Here is a 27,423-nt window from a genome sequence, read left to right as displayed (position 1 = left end):
ATAATAATTTATTATAGCTGCTTTAAAGAAAGGTGAAGGAGTTTTTCCATCTTCATGGCTCCACTGCACCCTCATAGCCCCCTCAGCCTCTTTGTTCAGTCTCCTTGGACTAAATGAACAATTTTCATGAGCCAACACTTGCTAATTACCACCTCGTTTACCAGATAATTTGACCAGTTTGGAAGTCAGTGTAGCACAACTAAAAACCACTGGCTCTGGGCCTTGGCCACTGCTTAAAAGCCCCATAAGCCCAGCAGGCATCAACCATTCCACACAGGAACCCCCTTTTTCTCTCCTTTTTTACCACTGCCTTCTCAGACACCCCTCCTTCTATTCACTTAGGCTTACAATATTTATATATTAATCAGTTCAAACTGAAATGGCTGTTGATGTTTAGCATAAAAGGGTGTTGTGGGCATTAGTAATGATTTGGTTTTGAAAACACAGAGATTTAACAGCAGCCTTTTTCAGCTCCCTGTGTGTTCGCCGTGAAGCAGAATAATGGCTGGTCCTCTTGGGTAGATGGTTTAGTTCCATCCCATTGCTAATGTGATGGCTTTTTGAATCTTATATCCGCTGTCCACTGGGCCTCTCAATGAGGCTCCCCATGTAGCCCAAAGGGGGGGCTGAGAGACCAGGGGATGGGGATGGGGTGTGTGCTGGGAAGCGTTCATAGGATTTTGTGTGATTTTCCAGAAGCATTTAAAGTGATTGGAGCAAAGTAGTCTGTGTCTTTTACTCACTTTTCACTCACAAAGACAAAAAAAAAAACACAAAATTGCATGCGCACTCAAGTCACCTTTACCCCCCTTGTGTCTCTCATTCATGCAAAAGCAGGCCTGTCTGTGTACACAGACACTAAAAGAGACTCTCAAAGAGAGAGTGCAATTATTATCTGTTAGTACAAAGATTAAAACATCCTGACATAAAACAGGCTTACTGTGCAAGGTGTGATGAAGGGTGTGTTTCTTCTCTTAATAAAACCATCCCCTGTCTGTGATCTCCTGAGCTCGTTCAGTTGTCAGCTAGCCATCTCCAGAGGATCCTGCTTCCCAGGGTACACCACATGCTCTGATAACACATATTTAGGCTTTTAATGCCCTCCAAAAAAAGGCCTGTGTTCAGTGGGGGTATTTTAAGCTGTAGTGCATATTAGCTAATTAGGGTGTGTGGGCTCTTTGTAAGGATGTTTGGCATGCTGCGTGCGCTTCAAATGAAAGAGAATGAGGCTTATTAAATAGTGCTGAACTGTTCGCTTAACCTCCGTGTCCTGTATTCTCTTTCCACAAGTTCACGTACATGTCACATAGTGGTACTGCAGTGCTGGTAGGTGTCATTAAAAGAGCATTAGTTTGTGTTTGTCCACTGAGACTCGAGATAACTGCTCAGGAATTACAATGTGACATGTATCATATGACAGAAAAATTGACATTTGCACTAGTGATGGTACAAAAGTGACACCACATGCTTTCCCCAGATGTGTATCTCTATCACAACCATGCCAGATCACAGTGACCACACCCAAGTTCCATGCAACATGCTGTTAAATCAGAAGAAATAAGCCAGGACAGTCAACCATGAGACAGGAACACTTGTGACCAATTAGTGCACGGAGCAGAGTAGGGAAGGGGCAACATCCCAGCGGGCAGCTGCTAAATAGACAGGCTGTCATCAAGACCAGGCGCTGAGACACTCAATGAATTCTCACATGCCCGCTGCCCGTCTGTAGTCCGGCCACACACACATACACACACACTAACAACATCTCTCAGCTCCAGTAAAACTGAGAGGTAGTCCCAACACAGCTTCCTAACATCCCAACACAACAGGAGCAGAGGATCCATTCCACTAGATCCCCCCCAACAAGCTGCTCAATTGTCCAAAAGGGCATGGCAGGGTTGCCCCCCCCCTTCAGTGTGTATCTATTTGGTTGTATATGGCCCTGTGTGCGAGTTTGGGAGGGGTAGCTTAGAGTTCAGTCCTTGCTGACCATATGTCTGCACTGCAGGGAGTTGAATGGGTAGGGGGTGGGGGCTACAATCTGCCAAGGATTTAAGAATGCCAATAATTTGTAAATAGGTTTGTGTTCCCTTGTTGAAGGGTTAAGTGCAGCCTCTGTCCTGGGACGGCCCCAGCGGGACAGCTATATGAGGACCTAATGTCCGAGTCCTGCCAAAGTTCTCATCAAACTAACACCGGCCCTTCTCTCATTTCCCTCTCCCTCTTCCTATCCTTCTCCCCACCTCTGCCTGTCAGGACTTGAAGAAAGTTTGAGAAGCTCTCTGGGGGAGTCCAGTCCATCCTTGGCCCTGGTTCCAGTCCTGGACTTGCCTGACACCCAAATCCTCCACCTGTCCTGCTGGCTCAGTTTATAGAAACACAGCCAGAGTCAACAACCAGACTCCAGTCATCACAGCACTGGAATTCAGTGGGGCTTTTCTGGAGGCGCGACTCTGACAGCCCCAACACCTAATGACTTACAACAGGACATCAGTGAATGTGGAAAAGAAAAACTGCATAACTGCTCCTGAATTTTGACTGTTTGTCACTGCTAATTGTTGAAATGCAAAGCTGTGTCTGTCTCCAAGTGGTTTTGGTCATGTGCGGTTTTGAGGATGTGTTTATTCCACTTCACATCCCAGAACTTAGGCTAGTAATTCACCTTGTCTTCCCCTAGAGTTGTATACTGCAGCAGCTGCTATTCCGCCTCAGAGATGAGTCTAACGGAACTTCTATAAGCTAAGGCTGCATACCAGAAGACTCGAGACCATAGTCTACAAAAGGAGACACCAGCAGTGTCTCATCCCATGAGGCGATAAACTGTATCCCCTGATATCCCACTGTTTCTGGTGGAATTTCTCTTAGCACGCCAGCTAACACCCCTCATAAAGGCCTAGCGCCACCGCTGACACCATCTGTTCAGTTGTAAACCTATAGATTTACTGTGTGACTGGTTTGTGGTTGTGTGTAATGTGTGCGGATGAGGTGACTGTGTATCTCCCTCTCATGCTCCATGGGATTCAAGGTGTGTTATTATTGTGTAATAGGCAATCAGCGCAGAGCACCTGAAAAGATTAAGCCTCTTTATGTTTTCTATTGATTCTAAGGCAACCTGGTTAATAGGAGAGGGGACACTACAACACACAGCTGCAGGGCAGGTGTGTGTTGTAGTGTGTGTGTATTGGGGAGTGTCAATGGACACAGTGTGACGATGTGGGAAGAAAATAGCACTATTAACAATTGCTCCTGCAACATTTCTTTTCTCAAAGATCATGAACCGTATTGATGATCCGAGGTGGAATGCATCTTCACTCCGGCTATTCTCTTCATCGCTCTTGTAATGGCGGGAGAGTGGAGTGGGCTATTGATCTTCACCCACCGCAATGTTGTTTTGATTGTTGTTATCAAAAATTGAACAATAGAGGCAACCAATAGAGCCTGAAGATTTTTTATTGAGGGTTGAAAAACACAAACACGCAATTATTTATGAGAGCGAGCAAGCCAATGCCCCATAAATATACAGTGTGTGTTAATGTTCACCTTTTTGGCTTTAAAGGGCCCTACCAGGGGGAGACTCAGAATTTTTGAGTGATGCAGCTGTCTGATAAGCATTAAGATATGGGTATTTTCTTAATAAAGTACTTTTATTATGTGCTTTTACACCTCAGTCAGGTACACTGGAATTACATCCACAAAGCAGCTACAGATTTGGCAGTGGCACAAATAGTCAAATTTTTGTATAAGACATTCCTCCAAGAGTGTTTTCTTTGTCAAATTACTTTTTATATTTTTGTTTATTAATTTCTGAATGAGTGTAACAGTCTGAATGAAAAGAAGGATGTGGCCAAACAAGACTCTGCTGAACAAGCATGTATGTTCAGCAGTCTTACGGATTTAATAATGGTTTACAACGAAGGTTGAAAAATCTTTTTGTTCAAATTGAGCGATGAGAATGAAGAATAACGACAGGAACTGGAAATGTACTTTAATAAAATGTAACATAAATATTACAATTCTTTTTCGAATCCATGTGTTTTTTTTCTTGTTGGAACAGTTAAATTATAGGAATTCATATGTAAAAAAACATTCAAATACAAGACTCAGCATTTCAGTAAACACAGAGGAGCTCTGCCACTAAAATTCAGTGCAAGACAAAGGCTTGTCAATTCTCACTGTAAACATAACATTCTGTCTTTCAGTGGGCATGTTTTCTTACAGACACAGGCAAAGCCACAAGTATATCATCACACCCTCATCATAGCCAATGTGATGGCCTATGGCAGACACATTTCTTTGTCTCTTCACCGCTGTGTTTCCTCACAAAATGAATAAAGACAGGGTGACATTTAGTTTTCTCATGTGTTTTGTCAAATGTACATTTTCTACCAAGCTGACCTGCAACCACTCTCAAACAAACTGGCTGTTGTGGCTAACATTGTCCTTTGTGTGCAGTGTACCAGCCTGCGGCCCTTGTCATTGTGGCCTTGCACATGGACTTTAACTGTGTGTTTCTTCCTCCAGGCTAACCAGGCTGATGCGTGTGACTCTCTTTCCCCATAGCAGTGGGCTACAGTAGGGGAGCCCGGTTTAGGAGCGGCCTTGGTGCACGAGACATCTGCTGACATTGTGGTCTGTTTGCCTCAGTGACTGCGGTTTTGTTTGTTTTCATGTTTGAATCATTTTTGTTTCATAATGTATTGTTTTCTTCCCCTGATGTATTACGAAAGCATGTCTTTATGGTCACAGCCCTGACTTCATGAAACTTGTTCTATCTGCTGAACTGGCAAACCATTTCAGGCTATTGAGTGGTGTCTGCTGCCCTCTTGTGGTCAACATAAATAGTGCAACTTAAACGCAAACAAGCTTTCAATTCTATTTGCACAGTATTTCCACTAATACATTGAATGCTACAATTTAAATTAAGCTAAGGAGCATTAAAAAATTGTTTTATAATATTATTAAAAATATTATTATTCACTATTATTATATTATAAATATTTTACCTTCATCTCTAATAGATCACTGAAATATTGTCTTCAGTTTTCATGTTAAGACCCTAAAATATTGAATTATTTTCTAAATATTTCTTAATATTGACATTTTCACTATTTTAATGTTTAAGATATGTGCACCTTATGTGTGTGGGTTTTAAAACAATATTTATGACATTTAAACCATTTTTTTGCTTTATTTCTACCTTATTGTGAAGTATCTTTAATTTTTATTTTAATAGATAAACCTATAAACATGATTACTATTTTGCAATGCACATTACAGCTTTCCTCCACTTTCTGTGTTATGCAATTTATTGTGTATGGTGCTCTAACATAGGGCTTATACTCATAAGACATGTTGACATGTTACAGTAGGAAAAGCACTATAGTGTAAATAATTAATTAAATAATAATTAACTATGGCCTTGGGTCACTGTCACAATGGCTTAATAGGACACAATAACAGAACACAAACACTGCATTTTTAATGTTCTTAGTTACACCTGTGCGGCTAAGGTTAAGGTTACGTCAGTGTCTCCCTGCTATGACTTGTCAAAATGTCCACTGTAAAAAAAGGCCTATTGCTTACATGACTGTAAGCAGAGTTTAGATCAATTCAATAGTCCAGTTCAACCAGATTTTCAGATGAGACTAAAATATTTTTACTTGTCATACAGGGAAAGCACATGTGTAACGTTGGCTCCGCTCCATGCAGGTGTGCCAATGTACTAAGGCCGTGGCACTGTAACACCTTATTACACCAATTACTTACAATTTCCTAGATGTTTAAATGAGTTGTTTTGTCTGACCCACAGTCTAAGACTCAAAGATATTCAATCAAAATTGGTAGTGATTCTTTTTTTTTTTTTATCGACTTATCAATGTCACTTCTACTTCACTAGTCAGGTTGTTTACAAGATGAACAGCCTGTTGGCTATCCTGGGCTGTGCAGTATCCTTGGAATAAGGTAAAGCCAAAGTAGAAAACCCACCCACACATATCGATATACCTTTAATTCTCATCATCCACATTCCTGGAAAATAAATATCAACAACACTGAGGCGAAAACCATAGGAAAAGCAGCACATCCAACAGGGGTTGAAAACCTGCGGTTACCCTGCCTGGGTCTTGCTAGACTAAACTAGGTTCACAGACCAAACACCTCAATCTAGACACAACACGAAATGGAATCATATCATCTCCCCATTACCCCCGAGAAGTCCCATAGAACTTGTGCAAAATGTAACGTTTATATTTTTCAAACCTGCCCAAACACTGACACAGTGTTGGAGAGGCATAGATACTGTATATACACTGACAAAACCAAACAAAACAAACACTCAGCACCGCATTGAAAAGAGAACCCCTCAGCTTAGAACTCTGAATTGTTGATCCATTTACAGAATAATAAATAAACGTTTGACGACCAAAATGAACTGGTGGGAACAGATGGTTTACAATAAATGGGGAGTAAACAGGGTCATATAGTACTATATCAAACTAGAGAAACCCTCAGTTAACAGGGGTGGGGGACTGCGAACCCACCTGCCTGCTGCTTACGACACAGCCCTTCCCTGGGGGATAGAAGGCATATCGCTTTTGGAGCAATCTGAACAGGTAACGTGTATACTGTACATTGTATGTATAATTAATCCACTTTCTACACGACATACTCTGTAGGATGGATATATTGCACATACAGATGATGTACAGTACATAGACTTTGATCACAATCATTCAAGACATGAATGTGATAAAGGTCTATATAATTTTGTTTTTATTAATAAAAGGGAATGAGGTCTTATTTTACACAATTGTATTTCTACGTAATCAATACTACCTAATGACTGTGGTTGTGTGAGAGGCCCAGCACTTTTAATGTGTAAGGTTGTCCTTGGTCAAATTGCAATGTGGTATTGTATTGCATGGTGTTTTGGATTGTTAGGATCCACAATAACAGCATTAGGCAGTATGTGTCAAGTGTTGAGGCCACAGATATCATTACAGTAAAGTCTCTCATTCCTGTGGCAGGTAGAGGAGCAAGGTTTGATATGTGCTAAATATTTTTGCACACAAAATGAAAAAGAACACGAGTTGTCTTTCTTTTATGTATTTAACTTTTGTGTTGAGTATGTTGTTTAACCAACAAATGAAAATAGCAGTTTTTTATTCTGAGTTGATTGTTTGCACGTATTATTTAAGAATATGTCTTTAAGGTGGCTTTAGCATTATAATGGTATAACTGTGTAATTTCGCATAGCATCAATCTCGTCAAACTTAAAAAGAAAGAAAGAAAGAAATATCACGACAGATAGACAGACATTAGGAACCGAACATCTTTGTTTCTCGTCGTACATTTTGAGAGACGTACAGGCTTGTTGCCTAAGTGACGTATGAGGTTGTTACATCGTTAGCAAGAAAGCTAACAAGCCACAGAAAAACACTCAACTTATAACGAATTAGCGTTAGTTGTAATTGGACTTCAAACACAAATAGTAAGTACTTTGGACTTACATTGTAGCGTGGTAATGTTTTGGCAGTAACGTATTGTAACGTTAGACTTAATACATATTATACGTTCACAAACATAATGAGACATTGTACAGTATTTGAGTATGGATTCTAGCAAGGTTAGCTGCATTATAGTAATCATTATTTAAGTTAACTACTTGTTTTCTATTGCCAGCTGCACTGATGGGAATTCCTTTATGCTTGACCTCCATTTCCATGTTTTAATGCCATATGCTTTGCCCTAGGTCTGATGAGAGGATCACCTCGGTGGCGATTTGAAAATGCATCAATGCTCTGTTTGTCCAAAAGCTTTTCCTTCGCCATATAAACTCAAGAGACATTATCTCATCCACACTGGCCAGAAGCCCTTCAACTGTGAGATCTGTGGAAAAGCCTTCACGCAGTCCGAGCATTTGAAAACACACTTGCAGAATGTCCACCATTCAAGGCTTCCTACAGACCGTCTTCAAAGTGGAGTTTTAACTCATCAACAACAACCAAATTGTGTTAGACCAGCTGCAGGGATTACCACACATGGCTGTAGTAACTACACTTCAATGCTCCCGACTGTGTCCGCCTCTGCGACCTCCCAGACAGAGCGGAAAAGGGAAATTGTGAGTCACAAAATTTGTGTTCCTTCCTCTGAGACTGGAAAACCACCAAAAAATGTGCCTTATGTAAATGATGGCTCAGTGACTGAGGACAGTATCTCAAATCTTCCAATACCAAGTGAGCAAGTTGATTCTGCAAATGTAGACACTTCGGTACGCAGTGCTCACGATGGATACACCTGCAAAGTCTGCCTGAAGTCATTTCCTTCATCCCTTCACCTTCGGATTCACTCAACAACTCATAACAAACCAAAACAATTTGAGTGGGGCAGAGAGTTGGGACAGACCTTCTCTCAAAAGGCCTGTTCGAAGGTGCACCAGCAGTCTCAAGAACTGAGCTCCATCACAAGCAAAATTACTTTGCAACACCAGTGTCCTAAATGTCTCAAAACCTTCTGTTCGCCATCCAAATTAAAGCGGCACTTTCTTATTCATACGGGGCAGAAACCCTACTCGTGTATGATCTGCTGGAAAGCCTTCAGACAGAAGGTACACTTGAAATCTCATTTGAGCACTGCAAATAAATGTTCACTTTCTGCCGGCACTGAGAGGAAAAAACTGAGGTTTTGTGACAGCAGACAAACCTCCACTGTGCCGCCTCGGTCATCACTTCAACAACGACCCATCAGCCATCACAATCCTGAGAGTTCAGCAGTGGAACTGGAGCTTCGCTGTAAAATAAGTGTAAACGCTGTGCAGGACCTGAACAAGACTGAAATCAGGTCAGATGCAACTGTAAAACCAGAGCAACTATTAAATACAGACAGTCGGTGTCAGAGTTTTTGTCATAAGTCACATGAACAAGAGCAGCAACACCGAACACATAAAGACTTGAAACCATTCCAGTGTGTAATCTGCAACAGATCATTTCGGTTGGAAGTTAATTTATTACGCCATCATAAAATTCACAGCAACCAAAAAGAATTGGGAAATAATGTGAAAATGTCTGCAAATGCAATAAAACCTGAACCCAGTCATGCAAATCCCATTGACTTGAACATCTATGTTACATCAGACACATGGAGTAACAATGATCCCAATGACTCTCTTCTTCAGGATTCTGAGATAATTACATCAGAAGAACAGCAGAGGGAAACCTACCACGCCACCAGGAAGCAGCAGAGAAGTAACACTTTACATCAGTGCCATGCATGTTTGAAATGTTTTCCATCTGTATCAAAACTTCAAAGGCACATACTGACTCACACTGGGCAGAGGCCCTTTGGCTGTGAGGTGTGTGGAAAGAGATTTCGTCAGAAAACACACCTGAGGGTCCACTGCCGCACTCACCTGTGGTCCAGATATCACAAGCAACGATCATTGTATATCAATCGGCCACCTTCTTGCGTAGGTGGGTTTAATGTAAGGAGTGCAGCAGATGTCCCCGTCCAGGAAATGTTAATGCATAAGAAGGATTTTGAGAGACAAACTGGCAGTGACGTAGTTGACGAGCCACACGCCTCAAAGGAAAATGAGGCGCACCTGAGAAAGTTTTCTAAAGTGACTGTGAAAAGGACACAAACTGCTAAATCAACGCAAAATCCAGGTCACGTACGACACAAGTGCTCCCGGTGTTTAAAGTGTTTTCAGAGTGCCTCTAAATTACAAAGGCACGAGATGGTACACACAGGACTGAAACCATTTCAGTGTGCTTTGTGTGGGAAAGCATTCAGGCAAGCTCCACATTTGAAAACCCATGAAAGAACTCACTGTGAGAAGAAACCATCCAAGCCCTTCAATCAACAGGGGAACAGCAGACAACTGAAAGTAAATAGTCAACAGCAGCTTTACCCAAGGATCAGTGTCCATATCCTACCAAAGAAAAAACCTGTGAACATAAACACTACACTTTCAAATTTTGAGGGTGTTGTATGTAACGGAGTGAGTGAGACGCTCTGCACCAGGCGTGAAATATGCATTACAAAAGTGAACAGTCTCTTTAAGACAAACTGTAAAAGTAACGTAACTTGTAAAAAGAGGAAATGTCACACATGCCGAATATGCTTTAAGAACTTTCTTTCTCCATATAAGCTCTCAAGGCACTTGGTCACTCACTCTGGGATAAGGCCGTACAAATGCACTTTGTGCAGCAGAACCTTCACACAGCGTGGACACCTAAAAATTCACGAGTACAAATGCAGACAGAGTAACAGGATGTCACATTATGTTCAAGGAGAAATGCTAAATCCGAACCATCTCCAGGTTCAATGCATTGAAAACCTTACTGATTGTACTGATTTTAGTGTGGGTGCAACAACAGAGCAGCCAGAGTCACATTATACCACTGTTGGTCATTACTCATTTACTGATGGAGATTTATCTTATTTCTCAGAGGCTAGAGACACTGAATGGTTGGCAGTGCCAGAAGTAGGCTTACAAGAGAAGCGTAATGAATCAGAGGAAAAGCAGAGAGAAAAATGTAATGAGGCTTTAGACAACTGTGATCAGGCTACAGATCATCACAGTTATTCATTTCCCTCTGAACTTACCTTTGAAATAAATAAGCTTGTCCAAAATCAGAATATGGCAGCTCCACCTTTGTCACATCACCACGAGGGCAGGGCACACAATATAGTATTACCATGTCAGCCTAAAGGAGTTACAGCCATTTCAGATCGCAACAGGTTGCTCAGTGATAAATGTGTGAGTTCTGTGGTTGAGATTCAAATGCAGGCAGATAATTACTGGTGTGAGCCACTAATTGTGTTTGAGTGTGACAAGTGCTCTGCAAGTTTTACGAGTGAAAACGATCTGAAGCTACACATTTGTTCAACTAAAGTTCAACCTAAAACGACCCCGAACAATCGCTGTGACATTTGCTTCAAAGATTTTGTGTCTCCCTCTAAACTTAAAAGGCATTATTTTATCCACACAGGTCAGAGGCCGTTTAGGTGTGATATTTGTGGCAAAACGTTCACACAGTCGGCACATGTCAGAACACACCGACTGACTCACTGATAATCAAAAGGTGTAATGTTTGTGTTTTTGTGTGAAATTGTGCTTATGATGATCATGATATGTCATTAATGTGATTTTTGTGCATACTGTATGTAAAAGATGTATTATAATGTGCACTAGATGATAATGTAGGTACTATTTTTTTTATATCTTCTGTATTTCATAAATTAAACGTGTTTCAAATAGTATTTAGTGCGTCTTGTTAAATTTGTTCATGCTGTACATATTTGATATTGAAATGTTTAAAAGATAACTACTTTACAAGGATTTTCGTACTTTAGTTAAGACTTAGTTTAGTTGTTTTAGAGAAATATAAGAACTTTCACAAGTAGGAACGGAAAAATGCTTTTGTACTCGGGGAGCATTTTAGGGACGTACCCATTCAGGAAGTCAGTCGCATTCAGCGCGTTTTGGTTGTGTACATGCGTAACCGTCCCTCTGCAGTCACACTCATGTCTAAATAAACTGAAAGGTTTGTAGGCTTACTTTTTCATATATTTTTTACATACACAATAAGACTAGCAGCAACGCTATCTTCAGATAATTTCCGAGTCAGCTCCTAACTGTTAAATGCTACTAATTAGCTTAGCTCGGCGCCTGATATTGTGAAACAGCTAACGTTTAATAATGTTAACCTAGCATTTTACGATGTTTTGTTAATGATAATACGTTATAGCAACCGGTATGACTTGTTTTTTGACGTATCGGGTACGTATTTGAGTAATTGTGTTTAGAATAACATTTAACCAATTGACTTCACCTGCTGAAGTTTTTAAACCAGCTAGCTACGTTAACTTTCTCAGCACTGTTCTTGCGTTTAGTGGCCGCATTATTTTAAAGGTACGAGTTCAGTACAAAAAGCTAAGTCCGAAGCCTTTTGGTGTTAATGGCTAGTTACGATTACCTTCACACAATATGTAATTGTCTCTCTTTTTCTGACAGTCGCCATTGTAACTGCTTGAGATGGCCACCATGGAGAAAGAAACCCCCGCTAAAAAGGCTGCTGCGCCTTCTGTGTCTCAGATTAATGCTGAATATGTCACACAGGTAATTGTAAATGTACATTACACATGTGGTCCATCACTAGCAATGTGTTGAAATAAGTTTTACCATGTTGTTTTTATGCTGAAGACGGTAAGGTTGTTCCTTACCTGCAGTCAGTTTGTATGTTTACCTGTAGTTGGTCAAGTCTGTGAAGTGTACTTGAAGTGTACTTACATATAAGGTTAGTTTACTGCATCCTGTGTCAATCTAGTACATATATAAAGAACTAATGTGTGGAAAGGGGAGATTGGGCAAGACCGCAGTGTATATCTATGACAGATGGGTTGAGGATTTGTGATGTGTATCACATGATATTTGGTCTAAAAGAATGTCAGTATAAGTTGGTTCGGTAATAAAGTTAAAGAGTATTATATCCTATCCAGAAAGCCATAATAAAACTTGTTGAACGTCTGATATTGCCAGCCATGCACCACCCTGTAATGCGTCATTTTGTAGCAACTTCTGTGCAGCTAAATGAAACTGAGTGTACATGCTGCCATGTTTACTGTTTGTTTTTCTTGTTTCAGCTGGCTAATAAATATTGGGCTCCTCATGCGAAGAATAAACTCCCATTTGACCCTAAGGTGAGTGAAATACATTGCTGCATCTTAGAGGTTCAAGTTGTGTATGCTGTATTTATAATTGTGTTATTTACATGTCTGTTGGTTCTACCTAAAATGTATTTTAATCACTTAGTTTGATAAAATGGTAAAGAGGTTGAAAGTGCTGCTTTTACCAGTCAGTGAGCTCAACCTAAACACACTTGTTGTTTTATGTTGCATTAGGTGGGGGTCCTCTGTGTTTGCCCTAACCCCCAATATACTAACATTATTTGCTGTTTGTTTAGGTCATGGAAGATGTTTACGAAAAAGAGATTCTCAAGTCCAAGTAAGTAAATATATAGCGTCTTTCACCACAATATCAAAATAACACCTTTTTCTAATTACCTGTGGAGCTATTTATCCATCTAGATTGTTTTGGTGTGAGTTGCTGAGTTTTGCAGATATTAGCTTGTGAAGCTCAAAGCGCCAAAAACTGCATTTGAAGACCTAGTTGTGAGCAGTTACATTTAGTAACCATTTTCTTACAAGTCCTACTACATATGTCAGCCATAGCGACCGCACGCTACCTCAGTGGTGCAACGCTAGCCAGCTAACATTACATCTCAGCTGAGGAAGATGGTATTGATATTTACATCCTGTGCTGGCATGAGTCTCTCGTCCATGAGTAGATGTGTCACGTGCTTCTGTGCAGTGACACATGAAACTGCTCACAACAAGGTCTGTGGATTATCTTGAGTAACCAGGTCATGATTTCTGGAAAGAGACATTGCTGTTGAGTTTTTCAAATGTAGTTTTTTTTGGCGCTTTGAGCACCACAAGCGGAAAATATCAGCAAAAAATATTTTGGCTGAACTGTTCCTTTGAACTGCTGTTTAATCCACTGAACACCTCTTACACTTCCTAATCTTGATCTGTTGTCTTCTTTCCCATATGTTTTCAGATTTGCCATCAGAAAAATTATGCTGCTTGAGTTCAGGTGAGAGAGTTGACCTCCTTTTATTCCATGTTTTTATGAAGCAGCCAGTGATTAAGATGTATAGATAGATGTTCATCAATTATTTTCTCATATTTCAGCCAGTATCTTGAGAACTACCTGTGGGTGAACTACACTCCTGAGGTGTCCAGCAATGCCTACCTCATGTCCATTTGTTGCATCGTCAATGAAAAGTTCAGAGAGAATGTCCCAGCTTGGGAGGTAAGAATTGTGGTGCCTCAACTAAGTTTAGGTTAATTGCTTCTGAAGAGAGCATGTTTATATAAGTTACTTCTTTACAATTACCATTCAAACACAATTGTATCTTCTGGTATGTATCAGGTGTTCAAGAAGGAGCCAAGCCATTTCCCATTCTTCTTCAAATGTGTGATGGAAGCTGTATTGGCAGGCGAGGAGGCAGGCCTCACTCTGAAGGAACAAACAGTTCTGCTGGTCTTCCTGGACCATTGTTTCAACAGTCTGGTGCGTGTCACTACACTGATATCCATATTAAAAAAACAGTAAACGGCTTATATTTTGATTACAATACTTACATGGTTTAAGGTAAAATTATTTCTCTGCTCAACTTAGGTTAAACAGATTTATTTGAAAAAATCTGTATTGCTTATCGCAGCACCATCATGAGTAAGGAGCAACTGTACTTTAGTTCACTGTGGTATATTCTTATGCTGTGTCCAAGGACTGAAAGACGGAAGACGTTGCAGCAAATGGTTTTGTCTTAAAGAGGTTTAAATTGCTTCTTATTTATTAATGTAAGCAATGCCAAAATGCCTTGTTGCCCAAGATAAATGTGGAAATTACGGCATTTATTTGTAATGTCCACTGGGTGGCAGTAGTAGACTAGGCAGTACAACTTGGGTAAGCTCCCACCCATCTGTATACTCCACAGCCGCATTAAACCACAGGGAAGCACTGCAGATGTCTCACTTTAAAAATCTGCTGTGATAGCCTGCTGCACTTTGACTGTATCCTATAAAGGCCTCTAAATATTTTAGTTGCAGACTTTTATTATGGGCTGATGTGTAATAAAAATCTGTCATGCACAGTACATTTTGACAACTCTTTCTCTCTCTCTGCGCCTCCCGCCCAGGAGGTTGATTTGATCAGAGAGCAGGTACAGCAGCTCATCTCTCTGCCAATGTGGATGTGCCTCCTACCAGTAAGATGTCAATCTATTTCACTAATTAAGTTTTTCTGTTTATTGGCACACACCGAGTAATGATGTTGTTTGATTATTTGCCTCCTTGCAATGACACTAATTCTGAGGTAAAATTGACGGTTTTGTTCACTTGTTTCTATTATGATTGCAGTCTAGACTCCAACACGAGCTTAAGAAAGTTCCAAAGCTGCAGAAGTTCTGGAATCTAATCAAGAAGAAGTTTGATAAGATGGATGCTGATGCAGCTGAGCAGTAATATTATTTTCTTTGCGTGTTCAGATCTATACTAATATGAGGAGATTTTGTTTTGTGTTCTATGAGTTTCCAGGCTTTTTCTGATTTGCTTTTTTGTGTCTTCTTCAGGGCAAAAAAAGAGAGAGCCTTCCTCTCCTCTCTCATTAAAAAGTTTCTTGGAGTTCTCATGTCAATTCCACAAACAGGTAAACAGGGGAAAAAAGTAGTTCTTCGTCCTATTTTAACAACAAAACAATGGTGCATCCCTGGTGTTTATTTGTACCTTCACATATTGAATATAATTAATGATCCAGTGGATTCTCCCTGTGACTTTGGTCCAAAGCAGGCCTTTGCATGTGCACTGTGTACCTTTCTCAGCATGATAAATCTACTTAGGCTTTTCTGGAGCCTTCTCAGTGTCAGGGAGCACATCTCTTCAGTCCGGGCCCATGTTGCCATTATGAGACACAACATTACCCTTTATCATCCTTATTTCAGTACTCCCTCCTTTCTTTCTGAGTCGTGCAGCTGCTGAAGGAGCATGTGCTCCAGCTGCCATACAGCCACCGGCACAGACTACTATGTTGTAATGCAGGCCGACACAGAAGCCCCCCACCTGAATGCTAAAAACAGAACGTGTATTTGTGTGTTTAGGTAGAATTCAAACCTGACAGAGTAGATTACAGTCTGAAGCCCAGCAGGATCCACATCACTCTAATGCTTGCTACATGCCTCAACTTTAAGTGCACACACACACATACACACTGACATTCTTAATGAGGGCTGAGGTCCCAGCATGCTGCTGTGCTAGCAATGCGGTATCTCATAGTGAGGCTCACACACTCAGCATGGCACCTCGGTGTTGTCCACATGCGTTTGCTTTCCTCATATCCTTGGTGAGGACTACACAACCTCCTTTCCACTGCTACATCTTATCGTTCCCTATCTTTTTTTTTTGGCCTTGTATGTTCATATCGTCATGTCTGCTTGTCTGCTTGTCTGTCAGATTACGTTGTCATTGATAACATGCATTTCCTGATCTGATGTGAAGTGCTAACTTCCATTATTTCCTTCCTTTTCCAAAGAGCCTGTATCCATGGACAAAGTACATTACTGCGAGAGATTCATTGAACTCATTATTGATTTGGAGGTAAGACACCGAATTTGCCATTTTTACTCCCTAGCTTGAATTGCTTTATTTGAAAGTTACAGTGCAGGAGAATGCACTCAACCTTAACACAGACACCAGCCAGACACTCATTTCCAATGTGTATATACGCTAGAAGAGTGTAGGGCTACAAGTATATTTGCTTAATCATGGAATCCTGATGAAGCAAGCGGTGTAGACATCCATTTCTGCAGAGCTCATTTGCCTTTTGTCCTTCACATTTATAGCTAACTCAGGTCAACGGACAGTGGATAAATGTTGAGTCTCAGCTCCACCCAATGTGTCTCTGTCATTGCTGTCTGCAAAGCTGTGCAGTATTTGAAGTCTTTGATTGGAGTATGAGAAGGGTTGTTTTCAGCCTGATGGCTTTTGACATGTGGTGTAAGGTGAAGAGTGAAGTGCAGTGTCTGCTCGTGCACTGAGAAAAACATCTTGTAGGTGAAATATACCTATAAGACCTACGTGCTTACTTACTGAGAGTGGCTCTACTCTAATAGAACTATTTTGTTGTGCTTTTAGATGCAATGTTGGTTTACCTTTGTCACGGTCTTAAAAAAAGGGTTTTAGTCATAAGATCTACTCCTATACCACGGAGAGTAATAGTTTTAATCACAGAATTGTTATGCAGTGGAGTATATTCTATGTTGGAATTCATGGAGTGGACCTACACATTGTTTGAAAACCTGGCATTTTCAGGGTGATGAAATGGCTCCTAAAGATATTAATATCATGATATTAGTTCATTTCAAAGATTTCATTAAGGAAAATAGAAATTGACAACCTTGCCAATGAGGTTGTCTAAAGATACAATGTCACATAAGAGTGTTACTTACTTACTTACTGCTGCCTATGCAGATCTCCTGTTACAAGCAAGGGAGTTCAATAGATTTCATCTGGCTGCCTGCTGACAGGCCGGCCTTGCTGTTCCTGGCAGTGGCTAGTGGCCGGCCAGCTGACGGTCTCCAGAGACATCTTCTGTCCTTCAGCACTATCCTTTTACAAAGCCTCAGTTGCTTGAAATCCATACTTCCCTTCTCTGATGACGACCTGAAAATTAATGCAGGGAAAAAAGACCTCCGTTTTCATGCCTGTTTCATGCCGGCTGTCCGGACTGTTTTGAGATCAAAGATGGGTGTTATAAATATATATAAAGATATCAGTTCTCCCAGTGTTTAGGTATCACTTGCTGCTCCTGCTGCCTTTTGAAGAGTGGTTTTGAATGAATAAAATAATACATATTTTGTTTTGTTGTTGTTTTGCCAATCAGTCTCCCATTCCATATTCTATTTCACAACATGTTTTATTTCTGGGCAGTTATTCCTTTTCAGCCTTTATGTGATAGATTGAACTCCTTTTTTGTTCTGTGTGCACCAGTCATTCTGTCAGTTCATCAACATGTTCAGTATTTCTTTCTTATATTCCCACTAAAGCAGCTCTGTTATCTCATCTTGACATGTTTCGTCTGTACTTGCCTTCATGTCACATTCGTGAGCTACAACAAACAAATAATGGCTATAGAAGCAGCTGAGCTTGTTTTTTTTTTACAGCCGCCTTCACATCTCACTGTCAGTTTGCCTTATTGTTTGCTGCTCTATCATATGTTTCAAAATAACCTCAAGACAAGAAAAGACCACGGATCAATAAGATGTATGGATAATCATGGACAGATGCTGGGAAATGTGGTTGTTGTTCAGTTAATTGATTCTTTTGACCTCTCAGAGCGGTACGTTCATACAATACCTAATTCCCTTTTTCTGTGATGGAGAGGCAGCAGACTATGTCTGCGTATGTAGCATTTTTTCCTCTCCAAATCTAACAAATTTGGCTCATCTTTCTTGAGTTATTTTGTTCCAGTCCACTGAAATAGAATTTTACCTGGATGTTTTTTTTTTCTTCACCAGTGACATTGTTGTTGTGAGAATTTTAAGGTCATGTGTTTTAGCCACAACTATAAACATGTAGTCCAACACTATAAACATGGTTTCCTGTGTGTCTAGGCCCTGCTGCCCACCAGGCGTTGGTTCAATACTGTGTTGGATGATTCTCACTTGGTGGTCAGCTGCACCCTATCCAACCTCACCAAGAGAGAGAAGGAGGGACACCTCTTCTGCCAGGTACAACACACTAGGACATTTATCCATCTAAGCATGCACATGAAATACAAACTAACTAACTTATATTATTGTCCCATCTCTGTAGTTGCTGGACATGCTGAAGTTCTACACAGGTTTTGAGATCAGTGACCAGACAGGAACTGCCCTGACGGGGAAAGAGATGACCACTCTGCACTATGACAAAATCACCTCCCTGCAGGTAAATACTATAAATAAAGAGGGACAATCAGACAGGCATGCAGCGGCGTATCTCAGCTACGTTCTTTGTCCTGCCTTCTTTGGTTCTGCTATTGTGTGCTCAGAATGTTCTCTGTTCATCTATTTGGGTATTATTGTGCTTCTGGAGTACATGCGTGGTGGGAGAAAGCAACATGAATACAAAATGATACTGCCATCTGCCATTTTCATAGTTGTGAAAATAAATGTAAAGATTATTACATGTGTGTGTGTATATGTAATGATGAGTAAGGTATTTTTTACAGTGATGGTGTCAACATCAGTCCAAGTGTTTTGCTCTGTGTTTTCTTTCTTGCAGCGGGCAGCTTTTGCTCATTTCCCGGAGTTGCAAGAGTTTGCTCTGTCCAGCGTAGCAGCAGTAGACACACGAGAATCCTTGACCAAACACTTTGGGCATCTCAGGTAAATCAAAACATCTGCAATGAATTCAAAAGTGTTTTAGCCGACTTTACTGCAGAGTGTCGCAGCAGCCGCATGTCTGGCACTACGCTGCCCTCCATTAACTATCACTCTTTTCCACCTCCATCATAGTTAGTTTTGTGGGTTGTGGTATTTTTGAGACCTGGTTTGTAAAGTTTACAGCCTGCCATGCTGTCACTCTGCGCGTGAATGCAGGGATACAACTGACAACATGCAAGTTGAATCTGGGTCTTCTAAACTGATGACTTGAATCATTGAGTTTTCAGGGGCAGCCCTAATACCATCATTTTTCACAGTGCTGTCAGTGGTAAAGAGTTACACAAAGACCACACCCTCCAGCAATTCATCAGAAGATACAAATCTGACCTTTACATAGAGGTTCTTCTGATCTCCAAAACAGATAAGCCCCAGTTAAAGTACAGGTACACATGCAGACTCCTTGTCTTGATCCTAATTTGCAGTATAGCATCAGCACCAGTGTTGTTGCCTGACTTCCCTGCTAAATGGCTGCTAGTGAGCCCTTGAACAGGCAGCTGGTACCAGCCAGAGAGAGAGGCACGCCTCATTAATTTAATCGATTTGCAGTGGCTTGAGAATAAACTCTTTGAACAGCTGTGTTTGTCAGATCATATTAGCTAGCCAAAGAGCCAAAAAGCACCCGTGCTTTGATGAACTGGCCTGTGTGTGGGTTTTTTTAACTTGTACGCTTGCGTGAAGGGGAGTGAAAAGACACTGATTTATTGGGAATTTGTAATTACTTTAGGGTTTCTAACCTTTCTTGCCATTTGATATCTTAATTAAAATGTTAAATTATTGACTCAAGCTTTTAGAAGTCTTTAAACAGTCGTGTTTTAGCTCTACTGTACTGTACTCACAATGAGTCTTTGTACAGTATGTGATGTCTTTGTCATGATTTCTCTGAGTTGCTATGTTGAAACAACACAAATTTCCTCGTTGCAGTCTGTTTGTATATCCATCACCTCTTTTTAACTTGTGTATTGGATTATAAATGCTTAAAACCCACACTAAGTTTCTTTAAGTCAGGCAGAGGGTTATGAGCCGAGCCGAGCTGAATCAGGTAAAGACTTAGCTGAACCATTTCATGTATTTCTAGAAGCTCTGCTCCTTTTTCCCAGAATTAGGATTTTGAATATAGCAGGAACTGCATTGTTCCCTGCTCCACAACTGTCACCAAAGCAGCTCCTGGGTAACTCCAAAAATGCCGATCAGATTTAACGAGGCACTTTTCATCCAAACAACTCACGCTAATGCCAGTTTATTCCAGCTGCACTACCCACGGGCTAAGCTCCCAGTCACCCGCCGCTCTGAATTTATCTGCTAAGTCCCCCAAACACACAAACGCAGCATTATAGCATAGCCTGCCCACACATGTACACACCCATTCTCTCAAATATACACACACAGACACTTCTTTCAGTTACATAAAACATGTTGAGTGTCATTTCAGGCCAAAAAAAATGAATTGACTACAAGATCAAAGAGTATGCATCACTTTGAAATGCTAGGAAAGTCATCACTACTGGAAATGTCAAAATAATTGGTGTAATTAGTTCTGTGGATTAGTTCGTCAGTGTGGGCCTGTCATGGAAAAGGGTGTTTAAATTTGATTCATTCCACTTCTCATTGGTTGAATCCATAAAAGCCATTTGTCATAGTTTTTTTTTCTTTTTTTTTTGTTTAATTAAAAAATTAAAGCTTATCCGGCTTGTGATGTTGTCTCATGTTGTGGTTGTGCGTACACAAGTGCCTAGCTAACTGAATGAAAGTGTCCTTAACTGACCAGATAATGTCTATTGTAATTTGCTCTCTGCTAAAATAATGACATTACACAAGCTGCTGATAATGGCGTCTCCAAAACCTGAACAAGGTTATAGAGCAAACTCACTGAACACCACTTTCTATTATTTCCCCATCCCCACCTTACCCTGCCAGTAGCTCAGCTGTCAGTCATGACCTGGTCCAGTCATCTCCATTACTCAGAGTGAGTTGTTGGTTTGCTGTTATTTTGTTGCTAAGGGAAGGGATGTCCACATGACCTATGCCAGCTACTGGGCCACCAGACTGCAACATTGGCAGAATTGCCACTCCACTGCCCAAGCGTGGCATTACAAGTAGGAGAATGCATGCACATTCACGGATACAGTCAGTCACTGACACGTGTGGCTGTCACAATGTGTCCAGCCCCTGTCCTTCGTTGTGTACCAGACCCTGCCTTTGTCACACAGTGTCAGCCTGATTAAAACAGGTCTGTATGCAGAGAGCCATGCCTCAGCTTTCTGAGATGGAGATGGGCTTTGATTTTCATAATCCTGTCGCATCAGTGCACCCCAGCCCCTTAACACACACATGCTGACAGAGCAGGAGTGCAGTGTCAAAGCAAACAGAAGTATTGCTCTGTGCCGCAGTGCTAACAAGCAAAGAATTTGATAAGGCAGTGTATCTTCACGCATATAGTGGTGTTGCTCTCGCCATTTGAAAAATCTTTCTCAGAAGGGGAGATAGTGTCCCAAAAAAGAAAGAAACTGGACCTACAGATTGTTTCTTTTTATAAATGTGACACACCAGAGTAATGTTGAACATATTATGTTTAGTGTACATAGTTGATGTGTTGTTTTTAAGATAATTGTAATTTATAATTAAGACATGTTCAGATTTTTGTTCCCTGGTTCGCAATCTTAATCTCCACCATTTCAGTCATTACTAAATCATTGTCTTTGGACAGCAATTAGTTATTATCTGCTTATTGTCATCCCTGCTCTGGATAAGAGTGTCAGCTAAAATTGTAATTTGCAAATGCAAATATTCTAACTGACTAACCACTTGTTTATCTCATCTTTCTCTGCAGCCCCAATACGCTCCACCGGGTGGCGTCATATCTTTGTCTGCTGCCTGAGCTGCCTGAAGGGCAAGACACCGCCTATGAAAAGGAGGTTCTCCTTGAGCTGCTGGTAAGTGCAGACTTGGCTTTTATGGAATTGTCCATGTAGGCATTTGAGTTTCTAAATGTGTTTTTTTGGGGGTTGGTCTTAGCTTTTAGAATTATCAGGTAAATGCTCTGTTTAGTCTCTTTCATACCATGCAAGACTGAGGCTTCATAGTGGGATGTAATAGATGATAATATAATAGTTATCTATAATCTATTAAATCTGGTAGAGTACAGTCTTGGATGAAAATTCAGACAGGTACCAGTGACATATCCAGTGAACTTAAGCTAGTTTTGGGGAATTCCAGACTTTTCTGGTCAAGTGTATAAACTAGGACCATAATTTCCACTACATATGATCCTGTTTATTTTCTGTGCATCAAATATTAAAATATTTATCCAAGGCGGTACTTAATTCCCCAGGCATTTCAATTGATTAGATGAAATTGTTTAGTTCTATGATGGTATGAAGCAATACTTCAGGCACTATGTGCTTGTCAACTGGCAGTATAAAAGACGCGTAATTGGTATTGGTGCACCTCTACAAACAATGTTGGGGAGCCGTTATTTTCCAGAACAATAACTGGCCAGTCAGCGCTACGGCATAATAGGTTTTGTGTTTCTCATTTTAAGTCATTAATTTAAGCTCTTGACCTTGGAATACATATAGTATCCCCTCTTCACTCCCCGTCCCTCTTAAATTTGCCTTCTAATCCAATTACTGCTTTATGTGGGCATTTGTATGACGTAGGGTAAATTGAAGACCGTACTAATGAGATAGGGACTTTTTTTTTCCTCTTTTTTTCTTTTTTTTTTTTTAGTATCTCTTGAAAGACTAGAGGTAGTTTGATTGTGCTCTTCGGTTCCCCTTCCCTTGCTCGCCCAATTTTCATTTTTAAAACCCCTCCAGAAACTACTAGACCCATGTCCCGCCAGCCTCCCCAATACACACTCACACATGTGCTGTAGACCTCTTCATCAAAGTGGGTGTTTCAAGGCTGTCCGGCGGTTATTCATAATTACCCACTCAGACCCTCCCCAGGTCCTCTCTGAGAAGCGATGGAGAAGAGCTGTTTCATAATTATCTGATTAGATTGTTGCAGGAGACAATGTCAGGGGACTCATTTGTGTGCGCCTGAGGTTGCCCCCAACAACCAAAATTTCTGACCGCGTGGGTTTAATAGGAATGGGCCACAGGACTAGAACTTTGCCACATGGTAGCAAAACAATCATACTTGCTGCAGAGAATGTACTCATGAATATGCTTCTTTTTGAGAGGTAGTACTGCTGTTACACCAGTGCCAGTGTTAGGCCAGATTAGGCTGTTTACTTCCTCTAGTGGAAAAGATAAGCTCTTGTGTATTCCAAAGCACATATCACTCCCCTTGACATAGTAAGTAATTTATGCTTTTTGGTGTTTTTTTGTTTTTGTTTTTTTTTACCAGAAGAGTAAAAACAAAATAGCAAAATGGTTGTGTGCACGTCCTCAAAACCTAAGTAGGACTGATGCTTGGTTAAAGATTAATAAAATGAAGTAGAGAGACACACCAGATTAGAAGCTCCCCCTTTACTAGCAATTTTTGATGAATTTGTCCTTAATGTATATCTACATTAGGGTAATGAATGGTGTATATTATTATCACAAAAAACCCCTATTAAAATCATGATACGTGACATTTGTGGTCTGTTCCTAACAAACATGTTTTTTCATGTTTTACATCTGTAGAAAAGGTTTGTAGGCCAAGATATCTCTGCAGCGCAACAATACTTTATTATAATGCTGTTATGTCACACATTATCATCATTATCAAAAAAACTTCTGTGATTTGGACAATGCACTATTGACAATATTTTGATTAATTATGCAGCCCTGGTGGCAAATATTTTGAGAAGTAATTTCAAGCAAAAGTGCCACACATTATCTTGTTTCAGCTTCTCAAATTAAAGACTTCGCTGCTTTTCTTTGTTTTATTTATAAGTAAACTGAATATCTTTGGGTTCTGGGCTGTTGAATAAGCAAGGCATTTGAATATGTCAGCCTTGGCTCTGGGAAATTACAATGAGCACTGATTATTTTCTTACATGTCAGAGACAAAATAATCGATTCATTGAGAAAAGAATCCCCATATTAGTTAATAATGAAAGTAATTGTTAGTTGCAGCCCTAGCGTACACATAAGAAAATAACCAGTGACGCCATAACTACACAGTAACATTCATATATGTTGAACCTCTTTGTCTAAGGTTGAAAGATCCAGTAAGGTATCCTGTTGCTTTTGATGTCGAAGTTCTAGATATCCCATGACATGGTTGCTAATCCATCTACACATTTTAGTTTTATAATCTAAAACATGTTTAAGTATATTGGCCAACTAAAGTCTAGCACCAGAGGACTGAGGATGGCAATTAATAAAAAGCTTCAGTTAAACCAGACATTTACTGTGTGTATGATGTAACAGATTTGTTGAGTGACCTGATTTTGTGGAAATGTTTTTCTTTATTTCCTGGTCTGTCTTCTAGTAAAGGAGGAGATAAATATCTTAGACAATCAGCCAAAGGGGCAGAGAAGCATTTGTTTCATTAACCCAATTTCTCTGTCTGTGTCTTTGTCCTCTCTGTCTCACTCTCCGTTTGCCACACGCACACACACAGGTGTCCCGTCATGAGCGCAGAATCTCTCAGATTGAGCAACTTAACCAGATGCCCCTTTATCCAACAGAGAAGATAATCTGGGATGAGAACATTGTCCCGACAGAGTACTACTCAGGCGAAGGTGTGTGTTGCACATATGAAGTGTGATTGTCTGTGTGTGTCTATCTGTGTGAGTTAACATGCACTAGGGCACAGTGTCTAGTCAGTGTTTCATACTCGGTGTATCCACCCACACCTTGTGTTAGCCCTTATCCTAAGGGCACTCATCTAGCACTAAACTGGCACCTCTCTCTTGGGGAATCCTCTTTAGTTGGCAAGGACACCTTCAACAACTCGCATACAACTTACCATTCAAGCAACATCCCTTAAGCATATTACTCTTTAGCTGTAACAGAGACATTGACATCTACAAGTCTGTAGAAGCAACATATTTACACTGTTGAATTATTAGATGGCTACATATGTATTAGGCCATTTAACCTTTTTTTCTAATCTTATAGAAAATAATATTATGACCTTTTATTGGCTAATTGTAAGTTTGTGTTTATGTGGGTGTGTATGTTTATAATTACTCACATATGTAGATTAGTATTCACTCCGTCTCTCTCTGTTCCTTGGTTTGCCTTCTCAGGCTGTCTAGCACTACCCAAGCTCAATCTCCAGTTCCTGACCCTCCACGACTACCTGTTGAGGAACTTTAACCTCTTTCGTCTGGAGTCCACCTATGAGATCAGACAGGACATAGAAGATGTGGTGTGGCGTATGAAACCATGGTGAGATCTCCTCACTTCTGTCAAGCTAGAGGAAAACTTGATCCAGAATGTTGTATAATTTTCTTGGTACAGACATTTTTATACATGTTTAAACAAGTATTAAATTAAATTACATTTCTGTAAATATCACATAATCATACCTCTCTTTGAAACACCAAAGGTCTGAAGAAATTGTTAGTAAACCTGAGCTAAAGGCATTAAGATCCAAAGATTTCTATACTCATATTTTCAAAATGTGCAGTGAAATGCTGGTGGTGGGTACACAAGAGGAAGTAGTACAAGTGTCATGGCAATAATCATAGTTAGAATAAAATTTAAAATGATTATCATCATATAAAACTTACAGGTTCTGAGTTTAAAATGATTTTCACACACACACTGATGAGCATGTCTTGTGTCTTTTATGCGTAAGTAGAACACATTTCTATGATTAACTTAGTAACACCACACTTTGTCTTTTTACTTCAGTGTATGAAGATTATCCTACCTCTCACATGGTGGCATGGAGCAGTGATAATATTTTATTAAAAGACTGTGACATTTGGTACACCACATTTCGAAACCCATTGCTTAACATAATAAGTGCTCCCATTATGTCAAATGATGTAGCAACTTGCTTGTTGTTCCTGCAAAAGTAAATAAGTAAGCAGTAGTGCCATGTGCTGCCCTAAATCCCACTGATTTTAATCTTGACAGCAGCCCACAGCGCTTGTCTAACTGCTTGTTGTGTGTGCCCCTCTACACAGGCAATCAGAGTACGGCGGAGTGGTGTTTGGGGGCTGGGCCAGGATGGCTCAGACGATCACCTCTTTTTCCATAGTAGAGGTTGCCAAGCCCAACATCGGAGAGAGCTGGCCTGCCCGTGTGCGAGCCGATGTCACCGTTAACCTCAATGTACAAGATCATATCAAGCATGAGTGGGAAGGTAAAAGTTCATTGGTAGAGCATTTTCTGGTCAATATTCTTTATGTATTTTCATCACTTTTTGAAATTTTGGATCTACCATTTCTATTGCTTATGCTCATCTAGCTATGCTCCATCCTCTATTAATTTATGTTTTTACTCACAAAGGATAATAGAAATGGAAAATTAACAAAAAAAAATAATTAACACCTTATGACTTTCACTACCTCCCTCTTTCATTTTGCCTTGCTACACCTTTTCTTTTCCTGTGTTGTCTCTTATTGTGTTTTCAAACAATCCTCATTGTAAGCAGTTTATAACCTCCATAAAATCTTCCCTCTCCACTCTCTTCCATTCCACTGGGCCTTGACTCATGCACCTTACCTACCTCATGTCTCAGCGAAGACATGCTATCTCTGTGTAGCTTCTACCGCTGAGTTTTACTTTCTGATCGTTTTTCTCTCTATCTCTCCGTGTGGCAGATGGGCATTGTAGATAATGTTAACAGGAGCTTGTCAGCCTTGAAAGACATTGATTCACTGGGAACATAGAAAGCACAATGAAGACTTTCGGCAAGCTGATTGCTATAGCTCTCCAGAGAAAAATATAGGATATGTTCACATCCCTAATATATCCCAAATTGATGTCTTCACTTACTTTATAGCCACTACTACTTTCTTTCTTGTAATTCAGTGGAGGTATGAAGTATTACTTCCTTCCATCCACTAGCCATTTCCCTATTGTATAATTAGTGCTTCATGTTTTAAAGATCAGGCCAATGCTGACAGGGTGGTTTCTCTTGCATCTCCAAATTCTGTCTCACTCCCCCATTACCTCAGTTTCTCCCTGTGTACTTTTCTCTCTTGCTCTGTTTATAAAACCATTTCTTTCCTCTCTATCTTTCTCTAACCTGTCTCTCCAAACTCTTTCCCTGTAGGACTGCGAAAGCATGATGTTTGCTTTCTGATCACGGTGCGGCCCAACCTGCCCTACGGCACACGCTTCGACCGGCGCCAGCCCTTTGTGGAGCAGACTGGACTGGTGTATGTGAGAGGCTGCGAGGTGCAGGGTATGCTGGATGACAAGGGACGCGTCATTGAAGAAGGTATGCTCATATACGCCCTGCCGACACACACACACACACA

At 40.4% G+C, this 27,423-nt stretch overlaps 3 protein-coding genes across 4 annotated transcripts in view; all 3 read left to right on the top strand.

Moving 5' to 3' along the window:
* dph6 (diphthamine biosynthesis 6) overlaps nt 1-4,244 on the top strand; it is a 56,743-nt gene extending 52,499 nt beyond the window's left edge. Inside the window, exon 15 of the mRNA XM_035674601.1 lies at nt 2,257-4,244. Within this exon, the coding sequence (XP_035530494.1) occupies nt 2,257-2,375 (119 nt within the window). The 3' untranslated portion in view covers nt 2,376-4,244. The remainder of the gene's footprint in view (nt 1-2,256) is intronic.
* A 3,136-nt stretch (nt 4,245-7,380) lies between these two features.
* Nucleotides 7,381-11,262, top strand: LOC118337615 (zinc finger protein 770-like). The gene is made up of 2 exons (XM_035674729.1): nt 7,381-7,489; nt 7,751-11,262. The coding sequence occupies exon 2, from the start codon at nt 7,787-7,789 to the stop codon at nt 11,072-11,074; it is 3,288 nt and encodes a 1,095-aa protein (XP_035530622.1). The 5' UTR covers nt 7,381-7,489; nt 7,751-7,786; the 3' UTR covers nt 11,075-11,262.
* A 171-nt stretch (nt 11,263-11,433) lies between these two features.
* Nucleotides 11,434-27,423, top strand: part of aqr (aquarius intron-binding spliceosomal factor) — a 48,387-nt gene continuing 32,397 nt past the window's right edge. For both annotated transcript variants that reach the window (XM_035674105.1, XM_035674104.1), the window contains exons 1-19: nt 11,434-11,546; nt 12,017-12,121; nt 12,646-12,702; nt 12,966-13,006; nt 13,622-13,657; nt 13,756-13,876; nt 13,997-14,137; nt 14,766-14,834; nt 14,986-15,086; nt 15,198-15,274; nt 16,154-16,218; nt 18,234-18,350; nt 18,436-18,549; nt 18,886-18,989; nt 21,874-21,976; nt 24,603-24,723; nt 25,234-25,375; nt 26,122-26,300; nt 27,216-27,383. In XM_035674105.1, the coding sequence (XP_035529998.1) occupies nt 12,038-12,121; nt 12,646-12,702; nt 12,966-13,006; nt 13,622-13,657; nt 13,756-13,876; nt 13,997-14,137; nt 14,766-14,834; nt 14,986-15,086; nt 15,198-15,274; nt 16,154-16,218; nt 18,234-18,350; nt 18,436-18,549; nt 18,886-18,989; nt 21,874-21,976; nt 24,603-24,723; nt 25,234-25,375; nt 26,122-26,300; nt 27,216-27,383 (1,840 nt within the window). In that variant the 5' untranslated portion in view covers nt 11,434-11,546; nt 12,017-12,037. The remainder of the gene's footprint in view (nt 11,547-12,016; nt 12,122-12,645; nt 12,703-12,965; nt 13,007-13,621; nt 13,658-13,755; nt 13,877-13,996; nt 14,138-14,765; nt 14,835-14,985; nt 15,087-15,197; nt 15,275-16,153; nt 16,219-18,233; nt 18,351-18,435; nt 18,550-18,885; nt 18,990-21,873; nt 21,977-24,602; nt 24,724-25,233; nt 25,376-26,121; nt 26,301-27,215; nt 27,384-27,423) is intronic.

This window comes from Morone saxatilis, unplaced genomic scaffold (assembly GCF_004916995.1).
Source record: "Morone saxatilis isolate NCDOM2014 unplaced genomic scaffold, NCSU_SB_2.0 Contig3, whole genome shotgun sequence".
Taxonomy (NCBI): Eukaryota; Metazoa; Chordata; class Actinopteri; family Moronidae; genus Morone; species Morone saxatilis.
Note: the sequence above shows the minus strand (reverse complement) of the source record. Positions and strands in the feature narration are given on the sequence as shown.